This window comes from Eubalaena glacialis, chromosome X (genome assembly GCF_028564815.1).
Source record: "Eubalaena glacialis isolate mEubGla1 chromosome X, mEubGla1.1.hap2.+ XY, whole genome shotgun sequence".
Lineage (NCBI taxonomy): Eukaryota > Metazoa > Chordata > Mammalia > Artiodactyla > Balaenidae > Eubalaena > Eubalaena glacialis.
In genome coordinates this window covers 67,539,423-67,555,088 of record NC_083736.1, presented here as the reverse complement: position 1 = coordinate 67,555,088, position 15,666 = coordinate 67,539,423, and the positions used below count along the sequence as shown (strand labels likewise).

Below are 15,666 nucleotides of genomic sequence, written 5' to 3'. Positions count from 1 at the left end.
CCTAATTTCAATGAATTTGAGCATCTTATCAAATTAGCAGAAAGCATTTCCACTATGTGAAATTGCTCCAATTAAATGGGTGTATACAATTTCTATATCCCCTCAGGTCAATATAGTCAATTCTAATAAAATACTATTTGGAGGCTTTATGTTTAAGTAGTGGGGTTTGATTTTTTAAGTGGCAATTTATTTGTAAACAAAATTAAATTCTAATGATTTTTGTAAAGCTCTCTTACATTAAAAAAAATCCCTATTTGTTTGAAGGCTTACAAATGTCATGGAACTTCACTCAAATTATGAAAAAACAAGAATAAATTTCATTAAAATGGTAGAGTGCTAAACAGTAACACAGTTTGATTAGCTGATCAGACATTAGTGTTTACAGGTCATAATAATATGAATTGCATGTGTGTTAAATACTTAAGTAGGTTTTGGTAGAGCTTCAAAGACCATTGTTTTTCCAGAACCATGTTAAATTACATGTTTACTAGCATTAGAATTATACTAGTTATGTAAGTGACTGACAGTCCTGTTCTGTAATATTTTCTCACTAATATATCTCATGATTGGGGGAAACCAAGGAAACAAGCTTTAAATAATAAATAGAAGAAATATAATGTACTGCCAAAATATTCTTACACTTAGCTGAAAAGGATGGTTTTAAATATAATGATTTACCAATTCATTCATTCTGCTTCCTTCAGCATAAAATGTTATCTTTATTCAAAGAAGACAAGGCACTTCTCCATCTACTTCTAACATTTAACTACAATGGTCTCTTTCCTAAATTAACATAGCAGGTAGAAGGGAACAAAAAGTAGCTGAAAAATGTTAAAGCTTATTTCATTTTATATACAATTTATGGAGGTGGAGATGCATAATGTAAAGTCAGAGAAGGAACAGTTTTAACTTGTAACCTCAAAGCTTTGTAAGGTACATGTTATTTTCTCTGGAAACATCTATGCAGGTTTCATAAAGAAATATTATGTAACAAAGAAATTCAAAATTAGTTTCTTCAATCTAAAAACAACTGTCACAAAAATACTTTATTAACTTGACATGTTGTATCCTGAGGATGTAAGAAAAAAAGGTCAATGGGGGAGAAGTTAATGTCCACAGTGTACTCTGTCATTTTAGCATTCACTGCTGCCAATACCACTGAAACGAAAACAAATCCCTTAAAGGACTCCAAAATACTCAACTGCTAATCAGTCCCCTCCAAAGGAAAAGAGTTTGAAAAAGCAGTCATAGAAGAAAGAAAAAAAGAAAATTGGGTATTTTCTGAGTAGTTCAAGAAAATGAGTTGACCAGCATAATGAACAGTAAGATAATAAATTTAAGAGCTATTAGAGTAGGTTTTATTTTTTTTTAAAGATTTTTTTGATGTGGACTATTTTTTAAAGTCTTTATTGAATTTGTTACAATATTGTTTCTGTTTTATGTTTTAGTTTTTTGGCTGCGAGGCATGTGGGATCTTAGCTCTGCAACCAGGGATTGAACCCGCACCCCCTGTATTGAAAGGCGAACTCTTAACCACTGGACCGCCAGGGAAGTACCCTAGAGTAGGTCTTAAAATTAAGTTTACACATGCTGGTAAATGCTTTTTATGATAAATACCACTGTAACTTGAATTATATACTCTGTCACCTCCAGATGCACTCTATTCCTGTCTCATTATTTGTTTTATGGAAACAATTCACTACTTCCTGCTATTCTTTGAGCAAAACAAGTGTGATTTATACATGGCAGAAAAAGTTACTATGACCATCATATGGCCAAATTCTAAGTTTACAGGAAAAAATGAGATTATAAGGGTTGACACTTAAAAGTAATTATTCTATCAGTGATAATTAGAAATTCTGTACTATGCTAGAAATCAATTTTGGTATTAAACTGTCACAGTTTGAAGCATAAACCTGATGATACTAGCTGGAACATAAACCATAGATACAATTTTTCCCTGACCTTATCTATAAAACAAGACATTTGGTATGCATTTTCAGAGGTTTCCACTTTGTCTATAAAAATACACCTTCAATTTTGCAGCAGACAGACAAATGATTTTTGCAGGCACACACAATATATTAAAAGTTAGAGATTCTGGGTGGCATGGGGGTAATAACGGGGTTCTACAGAGGGAGGTGGCAAAGTGTTTGCGCAAAAAATTACAGTCACATATCAAATAGTATCTTTTTTTCCCCCCTCTTCTTTTACTGGTCTAGGACTGTGGATTTCAAATTAGGCATAAATTTTAAAAGTGGCTTTAAAAAGCTTGCCCTTGTATGAAGAAATGATTGTTCTCTTTACTGGGATGAATGTTTGCCTTAAAAAGTTTACTAAAAGCAATTAAGACTAAGATGATAAATAAAATATTCAGTCCCAGATACTTTTATTCTTAGCACTAGGAATTACAAATAATGCCTATATACAGGCACAAATTTGAAGTTGAATTAATGCAATGCAAAGCTTTCATTATGTTAAAAATTCAAATCTAGAAGAATTAGAGTGTGGTGCTCTCATAATAATGTGAAGAGAAATAGAGAAATATGCACATACCAATGAAAAGGCAACGTGTGGCTAATTTATAAACTAAAATACTTTTGTCTCATTAATAATATCCAAATGTTTACAAAGGATCCTCAAAAAGAGGATTAAGAGTATTTAATCAATTATGAATCAGCCACTTTAGGTACAGCTTTTCAATTAGCTCTCTCTCTTTCTCAAAGTAGATTATCATAACTCCAGAAAGGGGTTAGCAGTGGCTTTCATGGGGGGTCTAGACACCTCCTAAGACATCTGAAATTTTGAAAAATTCCTTAAAGGTCATAATTGTGTGTATTTCCAAATGAAGGAAAGGATACATAAAGGGAAGTAAATGAGGAGACTGAGGCTATGAAATGTGTCAGATGTCAAATGAATTCTTTTGGGGGTGGGAGTAGAGGACAAAATGGGATTTACTGAATTAAATGGAAAAAAATAAGGTTCTTGGTTTCAGGTGCAATGCAGATCTCAGACAATGATTTCAATTTTAATCCACTCATTACAAAGGGCAACCCTGCCCACACCTGAAATTTTTAACATACTTATTATGGCTTTGCCATAAAACAGCATGTTAACAGTCTCTACATTCAAAAGGATGCTTGCAAACTTCATTCATATTAAAATCTATGCAGAATCGTTGGCAATACATTAAGAGTAACATTACATTCTGTAAACCATGGCATATCACATTTTACATTACACAAAGAGACAATATTTACAAGTCTTAAGGAGTTTAAATATTTTATCCACTAACATAAGTGATAATTTAGCAAAGTGCAGGACAAAACCAGTGCTATTAATTACATGTCCTTTAAAAGCAGGTAAGAGTAAAACCATTTCTAGAAGCTACCAAAAGCTTATTTACGTATGTCCAGTAAGGGATTACAGAGCATTAAGTAGCCTAGAAAAATGATGCATATTTAGAAACAGTGAGTATGAAAATTATAAGGCAGCATGCTCAGAACATGTTTTTGTTTTTTAAACACCAGCACTGATGTTTATTTTTAGTGGCAATATATATATACACATATATGTATGTGTGTGTGTATTTATTTAAAAATTGACAGTGCAAAACACAAGCCTCATTTAACAACAAAAAAGATGTGCAAAATTTCTTCTTAAACCAACACAAATGAAAGTGTGAGGAGAATATTCTACCATTATAAAGAATAAGTTGAACACAGCAAAGGAGACCATCTTCATTCCAAAATCATCTACAAGGCACTAAGGGTAGGAAATGACAGGTAATACAGAAGTGACTGAATAAAATCCCTCAGTCAGGTCGGAATATGGGATATTTTGGTAAGAATTCTATTAGTATTACCTGTAAAATAAAAATAAACAAGAATATATTGACAAAATAATTTTCACTTACTATAAATTATATATAACCCAGAGAGTCTATAATCATTTTTCACAGGCCTATATTTTGATCCTGTACTATAAAGCAAGTGAAATATAGAAAACAGTTACAAAAGGAACCTACCACAAATTACCATTAGACTGGCAATTAAACTGGAAAACATAATTACTTACTATAGCTAATAACTTTTATCACCTGACTTACAGTAACTGTTTAGGTGCAGAAAAGCAAACCCTATTACATTTTAATGTCTTTCCCATCTTCCCTCCATCCCCCCCTTTCTTTTTTAGCAAAGTCGAAGGGATTAAAATTTTGTTACATGGATTAGAAGAAATACCTTTATATATATTACGTCCCTCTATTTTTCAATTAAAGCAGCTAATATCGGTTGAGTATTACTATCTTTTAGAAGTTTTTTGTAAAAAATAATAAAGTGTTCAAATGGATTAAAACATTTTAATTTAAAACAGGTTTGGAAATATAATAATAAAAACAAGATGTTTATAAATTTATATAAACTTACAATAGTTTATATAAGATTTTACCTATAGAGAATTTTAGATTTGTGGTCATTTGCACATTTTGCCCAAAACTATTCAAAGTGGAGAAAGATACATAATAATCCTTATTTATGAAATAGAAATGGAATGTTTATTATTAAATATATACTATATGTATATAAAAGCTTGTACATGTAAATACTAATGTATTTAAAGCTTGGATAAATTTCATATTCTTTTGAATGTTAATGATGCTGAATTTGTCACATTGGTTATATGTGGATTTATGCTTTATGACTAAGATTGCATAGCTTTTGGTAAAAAAAAAAAATTAGGATCTATAGTTTCTTCACTGAAAGTCAAATATCAGCTAAGAAAAAAAAGCCAGGGAAAGGAATCCAGAATTCAGAAGTCAATTCCTATTTTATGTAAGTTTTGACAAGATTACATTTAGAAATATTTTGTTCAACAGCAGCTGTGCCCATCACCATATACGATGGTTTGCACCTATGTTAAAAAGAAGATTAAGGTTATGCAATGTTTTCATCTAAGCATACTAGCTAAGATTTTTCTAAGATCTAAATAATTGTCAGCTTTCAAGATATTTTATGTTGGCTACAAATCTAAAAAAGGTGAAAGGAAACCTCTATGTTCCAAATGACAAAAGTTCAAGCTGAGGAGAAAAAAGGTAGAAAGAAGATTTGACAAATGATAAATATAGTAAAATGTAACATTCAGGATGGAATCCAAAAAATGTAATTAAAGGTAACTGCATACTTACATACTCCATCATATTGCTAGTTTCACATTTCCTTTTAGTCAACTTCCAGTGCAAAGCAAGCTAAGAAAGTAAAGTTTGTTAAGAATTTTGATAGCAATTTACACTAATTATTACCTACACATTTGAATAAATCGCCAAACAACAATCCAGGAACAAGATACAAAACATTGCATTTAAAAATACTTTGTAAAGGGTATATATTAAAAATTGAGTATTAGTTCTCAAATCCATGCTTTTGTGGCCTGAAAAATTCCCATTTTTTCAATTTATTAATGGAAGTATGAATGGGACACTTACTTGCTTAAACTTTCTTACCTTGTGATATAATCTGTTATTTTCCCACTCTAACAACTTCTGAATTGATCTTCTGGTCTAAGAGAAAGAATCAAGACTTTGTTACAAGATGAATTGAAGAGCTTTGTAAACTATGTGTATCTATATTCTTCTGCTTACTTGTAAGATACCATTATTCTCTCCTCTTGTTTTTCTTTTCAAAATGAAATATGTACAAATTACTCTGTGTTGTGAGTCCATTCACTGGACTATTATAAAAACATTACCAGTACTCCTAGTAGTCCATTTATGAACCTAAATCTAGATTTTCATATACCTTTTCACAGGGTTACTTTTTTAATATACATGTAATATGCCAAGCTAATCTGATTACTCACAGAAAATTTTCCTATCAGAGCTCTTAGCACAACACCTGGCAAATAGCAGTCAGTCAATGTCTACAGGTTGAATAAAACAAGCCAACATATATCAGAATTTCCACTGAAAATAAATATAAAAACAGCCAGTAGGAAAACTTGTATTTAGAGGAAAAAATATAAACAACAGAAGCAGCACTGTAGTAAACAGGAGGACAGAGGACAAGTTTCTCCATCTGGAGTGCATATATTTTGCAAGGAGTAAGAAAAGTTTGCAAAATCTTCAAAAACATTAAAATTAAAGATTGTTAGGCATTTTTGATTTTTAAGAAAGGGCTTATAAGGTTTCTGATAAAAAAGGCTAGTAGGCATTGTTAAATTTTAAAACTACTCGTTAAAATTAAATGATTTACAACCAGACTATATCTGACATGATTTCCAAAGCACCAACATAAGAAACTATTCTAAGTGTTCAACCACGTAAGTTAACAATGACAATTGTATTCAGCTCATCTACAGTGGGCCAGATCAGCAACAATGCCAGTTAAAGTATACTACTGGGCCACTGTACTTGATACAATCTCTCTAAACAAAATCAGATGGGTAACAAATAAGGAAATTGAATGAGTAGTTATAAATCTTTCCACAAAGAAAACCCCAGGCCCGGATGGCTTCAATGATGAATTCTACCAAACAGTTAAAGAAGAAATAATACTATGAATATAAATGCAAAATTCTCAACAAAACACTAGCAATCATTATATCATGAACAAGTGGAATTTATCCTAGGAACACAAAAACAAAATGATGTAATACATTATATTAATAGAATAAAGAACAAAAACCACATGATCATCTTCATAAATTTAGAAAAAGCAATGGACAAAATACAGTACTCATTCATGATAAAAATCCTAAGAAAAACTAGGAATAAAAGGGAACTTCCACAACCTAATAAAGGGCATCTATGAAAAACCTACAGCTAACATCACACTAAATGGAGAGAGACTAAATATTTTCTTCCTAAGATTAGGAACAAGACAAGGATGTCTCCTCCCACGACTTTTATTCAACATCGTCCTAGATGTTATAGCCAGGGCAATTAGACAAAATAATAAATAAAAGGCATCCAAATTGGAAAAGGAAAAGTGAAACCATCTCCATTTGCAGACGACATGATCTTATATAGAGAAAACTCTAAGGAATCCACTAAAGCACTACTAGAACTAATAAATAAGTTCAGCAAATTTGCAAGAAACAAGATTGTGGTAGGTAGAATTCTGGCCCCCATGATCTTCACCTCCTGGAGTTACACCTGTGAATGTTACATTACATTGCAAAAGGGACATTGCTGATATAATTAAAGTTACTAATCATTTGGCTTTAAAATAGGGAGATTATTTTAGATTATTTTGGCAGACCCAGTGTAATCCCATGAGCCCTTAAAAGCAGAGAATTTTTTCTGGCTGATGGAAGAATAGTCAGAGGGGTTTGAAACACAAGAAGTACTCAAACCACCATTGTTGGCTTTAAGATGGAAAGGTCACATAGAAAGTCTAAGGAAGAAATGATTTCTGCCAAAACCTGAATGAGCTTGGGAGTAAATTCTTTCCCAGAATCTCCAGAAAGGAATGCAGCCCTGCCAGCACCTTGATTTTGGCCTTGTGAGATCCTAATAAGAGAACCCAATTGAGCCAGCCACACTGTACCCAGACTTCTGACTGTGAAATAAAAGGGTGTTGTTTTAAGCCATTAAGTTTGTGGAAATTTGTTACGCTAGATAGAAAAGTAATACAAGGTTCAACACATAAAAATAAATTTTATTTCTATATACAAGCAAGGAACAATCTGAAAATGAAAGTAAAAGATCAATTCCATTCACAATAGATTTTTTCTTTTTATATGTTAATCCCATCCTCCTAATTCCTATTCACAATAGATTTAAGAATAAAATATTTAGGAATAAATTTAACAAGAGAAGTATAAGATGTTTAAACTGAAAACTAAAAAACACTGTTAAAGGGAATTCCTTGGCTGTCCAGTGGTTAGGGCTCTGTGCTTCCACTGCCGGGGGTCCGGGTTCGATCCCTGGTCATTGCTAAAATAAATTAAAGAAGAGGTAAATAAATGGAAAATATCCCATATGTATTCATGAATTATAAGACTCATGTAATAGCATTTACAACATATGGTGATGGGAAAATTGGATATCCAAAAGAAAAATGATAAATTTGGACCCCTATCTCACACCATGCACAAAAACTAACTCAAAATGGATCAAAGACTGAATCATAAGAAATGAAACTTTAAAACAACTAGAAGAAAGCACAGGAGTACACCTCTGTAATCTTGAGTTAGGCAAAGCCCTCTTAGATATGATGTAAAAGGCACAAGCAAGAAAATTTTAAGAGATAAGTTTGACTTAATCAAATTAAAAGTTTTTGTGTGTCAAAGATACCATCAAGATAGTAAGAACCCATCCAGAATGCCAATGTGAGGACCTTATGGAAGGAAGTCTCTTCCCTGGAGAGACAACTATTAAATTTGTCAGTATTGGGCTTCCCTGGTGGCGCAGTGGTTGAGAATCTGCCTGCCAATGCAGGGGACACGGGTTCGAGCCCTGGTCTGGGAAGATCCCACATGCTGCGGAGCAACTAGGCCCGTGAGCCACAACTACTGAGCCTGCGCATCTGGAGCTTGTGCTCTGCAACAAGCGAGGCCGCGATAGTGAGAGGCCCGCGCACTGCGATGAAGAGTGGCCCCCGCTTGCCGCAACTAGAGAAAGCCCTTGCACAGAAACGAAGACCCAACACGGCCATAAATAAATAAATAAATAAATAAATAAATAAATAAAATTTAAAAAAAAAGGAATTCCTTTAAAAAAAATTTGTATTAGCAAGTACAATCATTCAAATGTTCTAGAGATTGATCAAAGGGTTTTCAACAGATTGAGAAGTATTCATTCAACAAAATCTATTGAAAATAAGTAAGAACAGTGGGAAGCCTTGGTATTGGAGCTAGGCATTATACTCATATCCACAGCTCTGCCTTGTGGAAGAACTGTTTAAGCAAGCTTGGGAGCTGAGTGTCAGGCAGTTCCCATATCTCCCAGATACCTAGAGTGGAACAGCTCTTCTGGGTAGTTTTGGCAGATGGTGAAAATAGGCAGATCCCATTTTCCACAGCTCTGTGTTATAGAAGGCCTATATCAAGTGGGTGGTGGCAGCAGGGCAGCACCCATTTCCCTACCTACAACTTCTGCAAAATAGGCAGCACAGTTGGTGAAGAGTGCAGTCCCCCTTTCTGGCACACATCTATATCGTGGGAGAGCTGTTATAGTTGGTTTGACAACTGAGTGGCAGTTCTTACCTTCCCAGCTTCCTAGGGCAGATATTTTCTGGGTTGATTTGACAGATGGGGAATATTAGCAGACCCCACTCTCCCTGGTTTTAGGTTAAAAAAAATCCACAACTAACATCATACTAAATGGTGAAAGACTGAAAGCTTTTCCTCTAAGACAGAAAGAAGGCAATGATGCCCATGCTTGCCACTTCTATTCAACATATTACTGGAAATTCTAGACAGAGCAATTAAGCAAGAAAAGAAATAAAAGGCATCCAAATAAAAAGGAAGAAGTAAAATTATCTCTCTTTGCAGCTGACATTATCTTATGTGCAGAAAACCTTAAAGAATCCACAAAAAAACCTGTTAGAGTTGATGAACAAATTCAGGAACATTTCAGGATATGAAATCAACATGCAAAATTCAGTTGCATTTCTATACAAGAACAGCAAACAATTCAAAAGAGAAATTAAGAAAACAATTACATTTCCAATAGTTTCAAAAAGAATAAAATACTTAATAAATTTAAGCAAGGAGGCAAAAGACTTGTACACATAAAGTTACAAAATGATGCTACAAGAAATTAAAGACCTAAATAAATGTAAAGAATCCTGTGTTCATGGATTGGAAGACTTAATATTGTTAAGATGACAATATCATCCAAAATGATCACAGATTCAATGCAATCCTTATCAGAATCCCAGTGACTTTTTCTATAGAAATAAAAAAATCCATCTTAAAATCCATATGGAATCCCAAGAGACTCCTATTAGCCAAAAAAATCTTGAAAATGAGAAACAAATATGAAGGACTCACATTTCCTGATTTCAAAACTTACTACAAAGCAATAATAACCAAAAAGAATACAGTACTGAAATAAAGACATATAGACCAATGGAATAGAACAGAGAGCCCAGAAATGAACCCTCGAATATCCACAACAGATTTTTGACAAGAATACCAACCATTCAATGGGGAAAAAGGACTTTTCAATAAATATTGCAAGGAAAACTGGATATCCATATGCAAAAGAATTAAGTTGGATCCTAAATTTACGCCATATGCAAAAATTAACTCAAAATGGATCAAAGAACTAAACATAGGAGTGACGACCATAAAAGTCTTAGAAGAAAACATAGGAGACAGTCTTCATGACACTGGATTTTGCAGTTATTTCTTAGATATGACACTGAAAGCCCAGGCAAAAAGGGGAGAATAGTTTAATTGAACTTCATCAAAATTAACATCTTTTATGCATCAAATGACACTGTCAATAGAGTGTGAAGAAAATCTAGAGGATGGCAGAAAATATTTGCAAATCACATATCTGATAAGGAATTAGTAACGAGAATATATATAAAACACCCACAACTCAACAATAAACAAACAAGCTAGTTACAAAATGGGCAAAGTAATATACAAATACCCTAACCTAATATACAAAGGGCCAATAAGCAAATGTAAAAATGCTCAACACCACTAGTCATTAGAGAAATACAAATCAAAACCACAATGAGATATCACTTCACACTCATTAGGGTGGCTATTATCAATAAAATGGAAAATAATGAATGTTGATCAGGATCTAGAGAAACTGGAAACCTTGTGCACAATTTACCAGAGTAGAAATGCAGGAGAAGAAAACTTTGTGGGAACTAGGACTAGGATAGCAATACCTGAACTTAAACTGATGAACTGTTGGAAGCTCAGTGGGACAAGTTTGAGAGTTCAAAATTCCAAAGGGGCCCAGTCTTGGCAGAGACTCCCACACTTTTATGACTTCTATTACCAGAAGCCCTATCAGGTTCTCACAGTGATTGCAGAAAAATCTCCTCATCTTCTGGCAGGAGAAAGGGAAGAAGAGTCACGTTTAAATATGCCCAGAACATTCTGTTCTTAACAAAGCCTGCTCTCAAGAGAAACTATTGTACCAGAGCCTAACCTACTGGAGTATTACCAGAGCCCAACCAATCTTGGAGAAGGGAAATACACAATTCTAGCACCCTCTAGCTTTCCTGTCCCATGTAAAGGGGAAAACAAAACAAAACAAAACAAAATTGAGAAGCACTTGTGTAGGGCACAGCCCAGGAACACAGGCTCAGTAAAAACCTTAAGCCTAATCATAATACTATAGAACACTTCTAGTCCCCCAGCACCTTGCCACTACATCAATAAGGCTTCTGTATTATAATATGAGGAATACAACTGAAAGAACTGTGCATCTCAGATGATATCTAAGAAGTCTATAGGGAAATCCAAGGAAAATAGGCCAGACAAAATCAAGGACACCAAGGAACATTTAGCCTTCTATTTCCAACAGCTACAGCAAACAGTAAACACAGCCAAATGAAAATAAAATCTCACTTTAAAGGCCTATTTACCTCAGTTCCTTTCACTAGTGCATCATGTGTAGTTTTCAAACAAAAATTAGAAGTCATACTAAAAGACAAAAAAAGTTTGAAAAGGCAGAGCAAGCATCAGAACCAGACTCAGAAATGGCAGAGATGTTGAAATGATCAGACTGGGAATATAAATAAACTATGATAAATATACTACTTGCTCTAATGAAAAAAGTGGACAACATGAAAGAATAGATGGATAATGTTAGCAGAGAAATGGAAACTGTAAGAAAAATATCAAAAGGAAATGGTAGAAAGCCAAAATATCATAACAGAAATGAAGAATGCCTTTGATGGGCTCATCAATGACTGGACATGGCTGAGGAAACCATCAATGAAGATTGAAGATATATCAGTAGAAACTTCCACAACTAAAAGAAAAAAAGAAAAAAGAACAGAATATCCAAGAACTATGGGACAATTACAAAAGGGGCAATAGACCCATAATAGAAATATCAGAAGGTAAAGGGAGAAAGGAGCTGAGGAAATATTTAAAGCAATAATGACAACAGAATCCCCCCCAAATTAATGAAAGGCATCAAACTCATAGATTGAAAAAGCTGAGAGAATACAAAACTGGATAGATACCCACAAATCTACACCTAGTTATCTCATATTCAAACTGCAGAAGATCAAGGAAAAATCTTGAAAGAAGCCAGAGGGGAAAAATACCTTACATATAAAGGAGCAAGGATAAGAGTTGTATCAGACATCTCCTTAGAAACTATGCAAGCCAAGAAAAGAATGGAATGAAATATTTAAAATGTTAAAAGAAAAGTACTACCAACCTGGAATTCCATCCGTACCCAGCAAAACTGTCCTTCAAAGATGAAGGAGAAATAAAGACTTTCTTAGATGAAAAATTGAGGGAATTCGTCACCCGTAGGCCCACCTTGCAAGAAATGTTAAAATGAGTTCTTTAGAAAGAAGTAAAATGCTACAGATAAGAAACCTGGATCTATATAAAGGAAGAGTGTTAGAGAAGGAATAAATGAGGGCAAAATAAAATCTTTTATTTCTTCTATTCTCAACTGATCTAACAGGTAACAGTTTGTTAATAAAAATAATGTATTCCATGATTACAGCTTATGGATAAGTAATATGAATGGCAAAAATGTTATAAGGAAGGGATGGGGTGGGAATTGCAAATATTCTGTAATAACGTAATTGTTCTACCTGGGAAGTGGTATTGTGTTATTTGAAAGTGGACCTGGATTAGTTGTATATGTATATATATTGCAAACTCTCTTTAGTGGGCAACCACTAAAAATATTAAAAAGTAGGATTATTGATATACTAAGGGAAGATAAAAAATGGTGTCATATAAAAATACTTAATTAAAACCAGAGAAGACAGAAAAAGACTGGAAGATAAAAATAGGAACAAAGAACAAGAGTAATGAATAGAAAACAGTAACAAACATGGTAAATATTAATCAAATTATATCAATAATTACTTTAAACATCAAAGGTATAAACACATCAATTAAAAAACAGATTGTCAGAATGGATCAAAAAATAAGACAACTATGTGCTGTCTACAAGAAACCCTCTTTAAATATAAAGACATACACAGACTAAAAGTAAAAGAATGGAGAAAGATATACCATAGTAACACTAATCAAAGGAAAGCTGGAGTCACTTTAGTAATTTTAGACAAAGCAGACTTCAGAGTAAGGAAAATTATCAGACATAAAGGAGGTATTACATAATGATAAAGGGTCAATTTTCCAAGACATAACAATTCTTAATGTGTATATGCCTAACAAAAGAGCATCAAACTATGTGAGGCAAAAACTGACAGAACTTCAAGGAGAAATAAGAGGAGTTGACTATATAGTTGGTGACCTCAACAGCCCTCTATCAGAAATAGATCAAGTAGGCAGAAAGTTGATAAAGACACAGGTGAACTCAACAGCACCACTGATCTACTGGATATAACTGACATCTACAGACGACTTCATCTTACAACAGCAAATGACACATTATCCTCAAGTTGATGTGGAACATATACCAAGACAGACCACATTCTGGGTCGTAAAACACATCTTAACAAATTTCAAAGAACAGAAATCATACAATGTATGCTCTCAGACCACAATGGAATTAAACCAGAAATCAACAACAGAAAGATAGCTGGAAAATCCCCAAAACACTTGGAGATTAAACAGCGCACTTCTATAATAACACATGGCTCAAGAAGAAATCTCAAGAGAAATTTAAAAATATTTTGAACTAAATGTAAATGAAAGCAAAACTTATCAAAATTTGTGGGATACAGTAAAAGCAGTAGCATTGAATGCATATAGTAGGAAAGAAGAAATACCTTAAATCAATCATACATGCTTGTACTTTAGGGAAAAAAAGAGCAAATTAAATCTAAAGCAAGAAGAAAAGAAATAATAAAAATTAGAGTAGAAATCAATGAAACTGATAATAGGACTTCAATAGAGAAAATCAACAAAATAAATAACTGGTTCTTTGAAAAGATCAGTAAAATTAATACACCTCTAGCCAGGTTAACTAAGAAAAAAAGATAGGAGACAAAAATGTTACAAAGTTTCAGAAATGAAATAGGGGTTATCACTACTGATGCCATGGACATTAAAAGGATAATACAGAAATATTATTAACAACTCTATGCCCATGAATTTGATAAGCTAGATGAAAAGGACTGATTATGTGAAAGACACAGTCTACTAAAACCCACACAAGGAGAAATAGACAATCTGGATAGGCCTATATCTATTAAAGAAACTGAGTCAATAATTAATAACCTCCCCAAGTAGAAAGTATCATGACCGGATGGGTTCAAACATTTAAGGAAGAAATTATACCAGTTCTCTACAATCTCTTCCAGAAAACAGAAGCAGAGGGAGTATTTCCTAATTCATTCTATGAGGCCAGTATTACCCTAATACCAGAACCAGACGTAGGTATTATATGAAAAGAAAACTGCAGATCAATATTTCTTGTGAACATAGATGCAAAAACCTGTATAAAACACTAGCAAAGAAATACAACAATGTATATACTACAATAAGTAGGGTTTATCTCAGGTATGCAAATCTGGTTCATCATTCAAAAATCAATTAATATGTAAGCCATCACATCAACAGGCTAAAAAAGAAAAATCACATAATCATATCAATAGATGCAGAAGAAACATCTGACAAAATCCAACACTCATTCATGATAAAAACTCTCAGCAAACTAGGAATAGAGGAACTTCTTCAAGTTGATAAAGAACATCTTACAAAAAACCTACAGCTAACATCATACTTGATGGTGAGAAACTCAAAGTTTCCCACTAAAATCAGGAACAAGGCAAGGATATTCCCTCTCACCATTGCTTTTCAACATCATTCTGGAAGTCCTAGATAATGCAATAAGACAAGAAAAAGAAAATAAAAGGTGTATATGCTGAGAAAGAAGAAACAAAATTATCTTACTTCATAGATGATATGACTGTCTATGTAGAAAATACTGAAAAATCAACAGAACTCCTTGAATTAATAAGCAATTATAGAAAGGTTGCAGGATACAAAGTATATTGGTATATATGATGATAGATTGGTTTACATGATGGATACATGTCATTATACATTTGCCAAAACCCATAGAATGTACAACATAAAGAGTGAACTCTAATGTAAACTAAGGACTTCAGTTAATAATAATGTGTCAATATTGGCTCATCAGTTTTAACAATTGTACTTCAATAGAGCAAGATGTTAATAATAGGGAAAATTGGGGGTTGAGTGAGGGAGATATATGGGAACTCTTTTTTTCTCAATTTTCTTCTGTAAACCTAAAATTGTTCAAAAATAGGCTATTAATTAAAATATTATATATAAAAAGTAAAGATGAAATGAAGATACTCTTAGATAAAAACTGAGAGGATCCATTCCCTGCAGACCTACCATATAAGAAATATTATGGGAAGTTCTTCAGGCTGAAACCAAGGTACGTCAGATATTATTTTGAGTCCACACACAGGAAAAGATAAACTGAGAAGCTCAATGAATTCCAAGTAGGATAAACTCAAAGAGACCCATACTGAGAGAAACTATATTCAAACCTTTGAAAGC

At 33.3% G+C, this 15,666-nt stretch overlaps 1 protein-coding gene across 1 annotated transcript in view; it reads right to left on the bottom strand.

The window, feature by feature from the left end:
* Window positions 1-3,626: 3,626 nt before the first annotated feature.
* CHIC1 (cysteine rich hydrophobic domain 1) overlaps window positions 3,627-15,666 on the bottom strand; it is a 34,722-nt gene continuing 22,682 nt past the window's right edge. The window contains exons 4-6 of the mRNA XM_061178860.1: window positions 5,501-5,557; window positions 5,186-5,245; window positions 3,627-3,865 (exon numbers count right to left, since the gene is read on the bottom strand). Of these exons, the coding sequence (XP_061034843.1) occupies window positions 3,815-3,865; window positions 5,186-5,245; window positions 5,501-5,557 (168 nt within the window). The 3' untranslated portion in view covers window positions 3,627-3,814. The remainder of the gene's footprint in view (window positions 3,866-5,185; window positions 5,246-5,500; window positions 5,558-15,666) is intronic.